Source organism: Sinocyclocheilus grahami, unplaced genomic scaffold (assembly GCF_001515645.1).
Source record: "Sinocyclocheilus grahami isolate Dianchi unplaced genomic scaffold, SAMN03320097.WGS_v1.1 scaffold346.1, whole genome shotgun sequence".
Lineage (NCBI taxonomy): Eukaryota > Metazoa > Chordata > Actinopteri > Cypriniformes > Cyprinidae > Sinocyclocheilus > Sinocyclocheilus grahami.
This window is the reverse complement of record NW_015505525.1, coordinates 2,065,147-2,074,584: the sequence shown is the minus strand read 5'-3', so window position 1 is coordinate 2,074,584 and position 9,438 is coordinate 2,065,147. Positions and strand designations below refer to the sequence as shown.

The 9,438-nt window shown below is 37.5% G+C and overlaps 2 protein-coding genes across 2 annotated transcripts; one reads left to right on the top strand and one right to left on the bottom strand.

Moving 5' to 3' along the window:
- Positions 1-188: 188 nt before the first annotated feature.
- lias (lipoic acid synthetase) lies at positions 189-5,995 on the bottom strand. The gene is made up of 11 exons (XM_016228956.1): positions 5,858-5,995; positions 5,407-5,579; positions 4,256-4,349; positions 3,349-3,429; positions 3,085-3,241; positions 2,684-2,741; positions 2,469-2,597; positions 1,853-1,998; positions 1,688-1,758; positions 745-856; positions 189-369 (listed from the first exon to the last, which is right to left on the bottom strand). The coding sequence occupies exons 1-11, from the start codon at positions 5,945-5,947 to the stop codon at positions 296-298; spliced, it is 1,185 nt and encodes a 394-aa protein (XP_016084442.1). The 5' UTR covers positions 5,948-5,995; the 3' UTR covers positions 189-295.
- A 252-nt stretch (positions 5,996-6,247) lies between these two features.
- Positions 6,248-7,936, top strand: rpl9 (ribosomal protein L9). Its single transcript, XM_016229056.1, has 6 exons — positions 6,248-6,291; positions 6,772-6,818; positions 6,916-7,031; positions 7,303-7,398; positions 7,563-7,695; positions 7,827-7,936. The coding sequence occupies exons 2-6, from the start codon at positions 6,773-6,775 to the stop codon at positions 7,919-7,921; spliced, it is 486 nt and encodes a 161-aa protein (XP_016084542.1). The 5' UTR covers positions 6,248-6,291; position 6,772; the 3' UTR covers positions 7,922-7,936.
- The last annotated feature ends 1,502 nt before the right edge of the window (positions 7,937-9,438 follow it).

The following is a 9,438-nucleotide window of genomic DNA, read 5'->3' as shown; positions in this document are numbered from 1 at the left end:
ACAACATGTAAAAGTGAAATTAGCATCCTATGACCCCTTTAAGTGATACACAATATACAGATCTTTAATCCATTTCTAAAACAACATTAGGAGTTACAGTAACATCATTTTGTAATATGTATAGTTAAAGGGACAGTTCACCCAAAAATGAAAATTCCGGCATCATGTTGTTCCAAACCTGTATTACTATTTGTTGCATAAAAATGAAATGAGGGAAAGTAAATTATTACAGAGTTTTCATTTTTGGATGAACCATCCTATTAATAGTATTTATACTGTATACGGGTGACGTTCACTAGTTTGACTCTGCTGCCACTGTGGCTCCTTCGGTCTTCCGCTTTTCCAGCAGATTCTTCAAAAAGAATTCACCTAAAAAAATGAAACCGTATGTTAAAACAAATAATGTTACAGTATGTGTAACTGTAAGCGCTTCATGAAAAATGGAGTCAAGGTTTGGCTGCCCTGAGAGTCGAAACTACACCTCTTGTTGTAAAAGCTTTTACAAATTCTAAAGTAGATGATGGAATGGATTTTTTTTGCAAGCAACATACAGCAAATGATTCATTTTATTGATGTAGCTGTTGTTGCCCCATGAGAAAAGATTGGAGATTTAAAGTCACAGCTTTGGGGCATCTTGCACCAGCCAAGCAACTGTCATTGAAAAAAAAAAATGGGAATGCTAACAGATGCCATTATCTGAGTATTAGCTAAATTTCTATGAATTAAAACATGTTGTCAGGTTACCTGCTTTATAAGAGGAGCGCACAAGTGGCCCACTGGCTGTGTAGACAAAGCCCATCTCCTGGCCAACCTTCTCCCAGTAAGTAAACTTCTCAGGAGTAACATACTCTTCCACCTTCAACCAGACACACACTGTCAGACTGATGCATTCAAGAAGAGATAATGCCATTCTGAAAGCGTGACAAGTGTGTGATGTAACAGAATGAAACTGAAATAATGTATGAAATGGGAAATGTTGCCTGTTGCTTTTGAATTATTATTTCTGGAAGACTTCTCACTTCGGTAAAATTGGGTTCTTCTTAGATCTACACAACATGTCCAATCAGAGTTTGTTTTGTTTCTATGCAACGTTATCTAAAATAGATCACTTAAAGAAACTGTATGTTTAGTTTTTTTTTTTTTTACCTTGAAATATCATATTCATCCAAAAGTGAAAAGGGCAGTTTGCTTTATGGCACGGCAAATGGACTTTTATAGCTATTCACTTATACTATATTTACCATACCATAGAGACTTCACTTAACTATAGGGGACTCCAAAAATACACAAAACTACATAGAGTTGCTTTAAGGTACAGTTACATTGCCATTGTTTGGCAATTTTTTAAAGGGTGAAATCCACACGATTGGGAATTTCGCATTAGGGTGAAAGATTTCACATGCAGATTTCACAACGGGTTCAAGCTGGTCACAAAGCCATTGACTCTGTGAGCTGTGCTGCATACATTGCTGAACTATTGACAATGGATCAATTTTGCACTTGAAATTCAACCGAATGTGACCACACCTTCACTACCGAACGCTGCGTAAAGCTAGCCAATCAGCTTGTGGCTGGTGATGTCAGTCAGCACTTGCCATTTTTGTGTGCAGAGTGTATCAGATGATTAGTGAACAGACTGGGAGTGTGCCATCCAGGACAGAGTTTGGTTGTTTTATTATTCTCGTACCTTGAGATGGCGTTTGGTTGGCTGCATGTACTGCCCCAGTGTTAGACAGTCCACTCCAGAGTCCCTCAATTCTGCAAGAACACAGAGAACTCTCATATGTTAATATATGCATATTTATCGACCTCCCGTGATACGTAACGCATCTCTAATTCTAATATGAATTACCTTTCAGAGCTGCGCGTATCTGCACATCCGTCTCTCCGAGCCCCAGCATGATGGATGTCTTTGTGAGCACACAGGGTTTCACCTTTTTAGCATGTCGTAAAACACTCAGTGATTGGTCGAAGTTTGCACGGGGGTCACGCACATGCCTTAAGGTCAAAGGTCAAAGATGAAAAGTGAGGTCGCAATGAAATCTACAAGCTTTAAATGATGAGAGCTACTAATTCACTTGATAAAATAGACTAGATATTTCTGCCATCTGGTGGTGACTGTACATGCTAGAAACAAAACAGGAAGAAAATAAATAAATACAAATAAAATATGAAAGAAACATAAAAGGAACATAAATAAAATATTTACAATAATATTTATTATTATTTTTTATAATATATAATTATTATTTTTAAAATATTTAAATTTTTACAAGTAAAAACAACCACAAATACACAGTGTATATATTTTTGCGTAAAAATAAAACACGAAAAAATTAAACACCACATTTTGAAAGCTGTCTGTGCTTCTGAACTTTACAAACAGCATTAAAAACATTCTTCAAAAAAAATAAAAAATAAATAAATCCATACTGTTACGGAGAATACTTTTTATGTACAGCACTAACCTCTGTAAATCTCTGACAGTCTCTACATTGTGAGCATAAACATCAAGCCCAGACAAAGCAATTTTCTCCACTGCTGACAGATCACCACGGAAATCAGGAGTCAAACACTCTACCAGGATTTCAGGGTTCCTAAGAGAGAAAAGATCATGTATGAGAGAAATGGATGAAAGAGTTGATTCTAAAAAACAAATAAACTCTTTTTTTCATTTTTGTACCTTCCTTTAAGGTTGGAGACCGTCTTTGCAAAGTGTTCAGCCCCTCCATCAGGAATGTCTGTTCATTCATTATAATAAAAATATGGTCAGAGGTCAAAAATAAAGTGCAACGGTAAATTTTAAAGACACAATGAAACCAAAATGAAAGTTTTGTGCTTCTTAGTCCATGTCTATTCTCTACTATATGTTATCTGTATGCTAGCATACTACTAAAACTTCACATACTAAAAATGATTATAACAGATAAACTCATGGCTATAATGTAACTAAATGGATGAGCCCTTTAATGTCTTAGTTTTACTAGGAAATACATCAATGAGGAAAGCAATGAGCATGGCAAATGTCCAAGGCTTTTCATGGAGTCTTTCATTTTGGTTTGCTGGTGTTTCACGTTTTCTCACCATCTCTGTCCACTGATGTGAGTACTACATAGTCCAGACCCCATGCTGCAATGGCTTTAGCTGTGTTATATGGCTCCTCAGGGTCAAGAGGTGGAGGACGTCTCGCTGTTTTAACTGAACAAAACCTACAGCCACGTGTGCATGTGTCCCCCATCAACTATAGCAAGAGTGTGGGAAATCAAGTAGAGGTGTTTAGTCAAGACCATAACATTGAGATATCGTCCTTGTGTATGTGTGGGCATTTCGCAGACTCAATACACTCACCATAATAGTTGCTGTGGCAGTGGCATACTCTCCTCCCCCCCAACATTCCCCAATATTGGGACACCGGGCCTCCTCGCAGACCTATAACAACAATAACCGTCGATAGACTCGAGATAATTCATGTAACACTGGCTTATAAACATCCTTTTAAAATAACAGAATGTCCAAGCTGCTCGTTTACATACAATAAAAGTGGAAGGTAGTCATCGTTGTTTAGCAAGATTTACATTAAATAGCAAAATTCTGTTTACAACACTAAACACTATATAGCTACATACACTAAGGTTCAAACGTTTGGGGTGTGTAAAATATTTTCTTCATGTTTGCGAAATAAGTCCCTTATGTTCAACAAGGCTGCAATTATTTGTCACATGATCCTTCAGAAATCATAGAGTGTTCATTTGGTCTATTCTAATATGTTGAATTGGTGCAAATCAATGTTGAAAATAGCTGTTTAATTTTTCTTTTGAAAATGGTGATACATATTTTCAGGATACTTTGATGGATAAAAAGCAAAAAAACAACACAATGTATACACTTTTCTAACAACGTATTTACGGTCACTTTGATCAATTAAATGCATCCTTACTGAATGAAAGTATTATATATATATACACAGTGGGGGAAAAAAGTATTTACCGTTTGAGGATGCCCATGCTTGGCCAATCTATCACCTTTACCCTCCTATGTATATACATTCTTGCTGACCCCAAACAGTGGAGTACGTAGTGCTCAAGTCCTATGGACTATTTTTATGATGCTTTATGGCTGATTTTCGGTTTTGGAGCTTGACAGCCCCTGGTCCTCATCCACGTTCATTGTATTAGAGAACTGTGTCCATTGTAACCATTGTGTCAGGAGACTGTGTGAAGCAGTTGATATGTAAGGCATGTTTTCAAACACTCACTGTGTTAAGGTTCAGCTCTCGAAGTGTGTTCTTCAGTTTGTTGTAGTTCTTTCCAATAGGGATCTCTGTTTTCAGCCATGGTGGTAGCCTTAGCCTGGCAAAATAAACACAACTCGTTAAATCATATGTACTGGACTTTATGCATGTATATGTAAAAGTTTAATTATTACAGTAGGTTTTATTATGAGGTATCTATCTCTATATCTGTTTCTCATAGACCCTATAAAGCCTACTGTATCATATTTGATACGGACATTTCTAAATTCTCTCTAAATTAGGGCATAATCAACACTTTGCTGGAAAAACTGTTGCACACAATCTACTACATGCCTTCTGTCATCTGATTGATAGTTTATTCTTTTTAACAAGTAGGCCTTTTAGTACAAATCTATTATTTATTGCAGTGAAATCTTTATTGATTTTAATAAAGTTAGTGTAAGAATAACTTATTGTATTGTTATTTTTAGTAATATTTCAAGATGAACAATTACTGGACTGAGGCTTTAAAAAAAATTTTTTTTAGGAAAATCATGTTAAAAGGTGAGTATAAAACATGATACTTCAGGTTTTGAGAAATGTTTATTAGTCTCAATCATCATTTTACTGCATTGCATTATAAGTCCCCCCACAATCAAAACCTTAGTGCTTTGATCATAAAACAAAGCATTTAAATATCATCTTAGTAAGACATAATCTTGGGAGATATAGTGTGACTTCCAATATTTATATGCATTTTGTGCAAGTAGTCTGCTATGAAAATCTCACCGATTGACATTAATAAAAGTGATCCGAATTTTACCCTTTGACCATATAAATATCAGAAACTGCACCAATTTCCACATTTTTTGTCAGGTTTTTAAAAACTATTTTCACAAATTGTTCTTTACCAAACAAAAATGCTTTCAGTCATTCAGCAATTAAAGCACACGCGCTGAGTCTGTTTCTTAACAAACAATATCTATGTGCGTAAAGGAACAACTGGACAACACTTGATGTAAATCACTGTAAATCATACATTATTTTATTACTTTCGTATTGGTATGGCATTGATGACCATAGTAATATCATGACACTTTGATAAAACCGTGGTACTGAAAGATTTCCACATTCATGTACCAAAAAGAAAGTGGTGTGTCCGTCCATACGTTTACCTTTCTCCCTTCTGTCTCTTCAGGTTGCCTCTGTATTCCTCCCACATGCTCTTTTCTGACAGCTCTCCAGATATGAAGTCCTGCAGGTTCAGGCCATCCTCTTTCATGTCTCTCTTCCTCTCAGTGAGTGTTGAGGATGTGTTGGCAGCAGTGGTCAGTCTGTTACAGTAAACCTGCGACCAGAAGCAAAGGCTCAGGGCACTCCATTTCAATTTAGCATCCAGTTTGGTTAGCTCAGCATATATTCGTACATTATTAATAGCATATAATGTGCGTAGAAAATATTAAGCTCATTTTAATATATTTAATCAGTATTTTATACTGTTATATTGCAGTCACTTCTGTAACGTTACTGGCCTGCACCGGTAACGTTAGTTGACACTAAACTAGTGGACATTATGTTTTTGTACAATCAATCATACAACTAAAACAAAACAAAGAAATCACTCACATTAGACCCCTCAAAGCATTTTGATGGCAAAAACAGAGGATTCGACGAATATCTAACCGCAGCACCACAACTTCTGCTGATTAACGCCATGACTTTAGATCCAGCTTGAGCCTGTCATTGACAACAATCGTTCTGGCATCGATTAACTCACACTGCATGTTTATGACAAAGACTTCATATATATATATATATATATACACCTGACAAACCTGTGGATGTGGTACATTTAGCTCTTAACATATACAGACAAAGCAATATATATATATCAATAAAATCTTATTTAATAATCTTTGTGACAGTTCACTTCATTAACTTTGCTTTTCAGTATCTGTATTCGTTTGGTTGTGCCTTGGAAACTGGCGATGACGCAAGACGTACTGGTTACATTTACGTCATGACGTCTTTCCTCTGTCCTTTCCCCCTTAATCGGCGAGGTGAGAACATGGCGCATCCTGTTCTTGTGCATTTTAATCAACTTCAATCTGCACTAATGTCAAATCCGTCCGGTTTTCTTAGTGCCCCAGGATGTTGTTTACATAATCATGAAAATATCTGTAGTTGTATTAGCGGCGATAATCCGATGCTGCTTATTATCGCAGTCTGTGTTGACGGTGTTTATCTGTTAGCCAAACTTGTAGGCTGTTGCAAGCACAGCTCATTTATTGGGCACATTGATATAATGCCATACGTGTCTCACTATGACATTAGTAATGTTCAGTTAGCCGTAAAACCGACTGAAATGTCAGAATACGTTAACATTGCTGTCAGGATGTAGTTGACAGTTCATTCTGATTGATGACACCGGGTAGGCTATCTGGGTTTTCTCTACTGATAAATGAAGACAAGTCAACAAGATGTATTATAACAAGTATATTTCAGCGTTCTCTGACGGATTTTCTGTACCTTTCTTTTAGAATGAAGACCATTCTCAGTAACCAGACAGTGGACATCCCCCACAACGGTATGCCAAAAATCACATATCACATCCTAAGCATTTAAAAACATTTTCTCCTTATCCATGTCTTCACTTTTATTACATTTTGGCTATTTGCTTGCAGTTGAGGTGTCCCTCAAGGGCCGCACAGTTGTTGTGAAGGGACCCCGTGGAGTTCTCCGCAGGGAGTTCAACCACATTAACCTGGAGCTCAGTCTTTTGGGCAAGAAAAATAAGAAGGTTTGCAGTCTTGATACATGGAAATTAACTGCAGAATAGCCCTTGTTATATTTATATTCACCCAAATATTGGTTAATGGCTTAATCAGACTGAAAATCGTTCGTGTAAACACCTCAATTGATCCGATTGGGCTAGATAAAAATAAAATCGATTGGAAGGAAGCAGAGACAAACCTGAAATCAGATCATCAGGCAAAAAAAATAGTGCAAATGCTTGAGTCTGAAAAAAAAAATGCATTGAGATGCTTATGTTTTGCAACAATTTGTTTCAGCTGCGCGTGGACAAGTGGTGGGGTAACAGGAAGGAGTTGGCCACAGTCCGCACCATCTGCAGTCATGTCCAGAACATGATCAAGGGGGTCACCCTGGTAAGTAAAATCAATTTTGGTACATTTGTTATCACACAAGAAGATCCTAACTGTGTAAAACCACTTTTAAAAAACTGTATTAGTGTCCTTAATTTCTTTGCCGTGTTATTGAAGAGGAAAAGATATGAACTGTTGTGTGATGCATGTTAATTGTTTTTCTCTAGGGCTTCAGATACAAGATGCGATCTGTATATGCCCATTTCCCCATTAATGTGGTGATTCAGGAGAGCGGCGCTCTGGTGGAGATCAGAAACTTCTTGGGAGAGAAGTACATCCGCCGTGTCCGCATGAGGTCAGGTATGTGTTATAGGTTTTTTTTATTTTATTTTTTTGTCTGATTTCACATACTTTGTCACCATAAAGCACATAATCCTACTTTATACATTCCTGGTTGCACTGATGCAGAATTTTTTTGTGTGTGTGTGTAGGTGTGTCATGCGCAGTGTCTGCTGCTCAAAAAGACGAACTGGTTCTGGAGGGTAATGACATTGAGCTGGTGTCAAATTCAGGTAAGCATCTCTAAGATGTACATTGTCATCCTTTGACGAGAGATACATGCAACTTGACCTCATAAGCATAATTTAAAACTATATAAGGGCCTTTTTGCAGATGAAAGGGTCTATGAATTGTTTGTATTAGGAACGTTTACATGGACACTTTTTGCTTCCATTCTTCATCCTGATTGACGAATTTGAACGTAGTGTTTACATGAACGCTAAATAAAGTGATCGGGTTGATATGCGTGTTTATATGTCACGAGCTTCTGATCGGATTTACTCTTTTGATATGGGCACACTGCATGAATATACAGTTTCCCGCTGTTGTCGCATACTGTTTTAAAAAGCACACGTGATATTTATGTACTTCGTGTCCTAATTAGGCGACGACCTGCTTACTTTATAAAGCAGTAAAAGTGCCCCTTCCCGCACCCAAAACCAGTCATCTGTGGATGAGTCTTAAACAAGGACTGATGGGACGTTGTGCTGCTCCACTTCACAGACGCTGAGTGAAAGGGGAGTTTTATAGTGATGGGACACTCATTTATGACACTTTATTCACCAGGAAGAACAGCTCGTTCCGCTTGTCATACGTCATTACGCTATTTTTACGTCACTGCACATGCGCAGTACTTTCCAGTTTCGATTTTCAATCCCATCAAGTGTTTACATGTCCTCTCGCTCGGATTACAAAAGGAGTAAACCACTCCTTACAATCCGATCGAAATCTGAATCGGATCTAGCAAATTCAATCCGATTGACGTGGTTACATGTGACTTTTTTTATTCTGATTGTGCTTCTAGTCCTATTACGATCGGATTAGTAGGGTCCATGTAAACGCAGCTATTGTTAATTTGAATTACAATTGTGCTTGTGCCAAGCAAGTTAAGACAATTTGGATTTAGAGGTTCTTCAATTGCTGTTTTAGTTAATCCCAGTATTATGCACGAACATCTTGTTTTGTGATTTTATTTTGAATTATCAAAAGTGACTCATCCAACTTTGTTTTCTGAAAATAGTCATTTGTTTGTCCTAAAATTGATTTGAAATGCCATTCTTTTACTGGACTGGTTGTGGAAACCCTTAAATCTTAAGCCTAAACCGTACCCTCCCTCACCTTGTCTGTGTTGATTTGCTATTACCTGCAGGTCCTGATGAGTTTAGACTATTTTGCAAAAGACATTTTTAGCCTCCTTTCGAACGCGGCGAGAGAACAAAACAAAACACCGGTCATGAATTAGAAGCACAAACCGAGGATTTGTAAAGAAAAATGTCAGAGCGTTTCGATATAAGCCAAGAAGAGACTGGTTTTCTTTTGCTAATGTAAGGAAACTTTGCTGCTTTTGCTCCTGTAAACAAACTTGTGAGACTAGCATATCTCAGAGGCACGCGCGCTGTGCATACGCCCTGCGTCATCCGCCGGAACAGCTTCCGCGTACGACAGTCAGCCGAAGTGAGAGAATAGTGTTTAAAACGTTTGAAATATGGATTTTTCTTACAACAATGCATGGAATCGCTACAGGAGGCCTTTATTCACGACCCC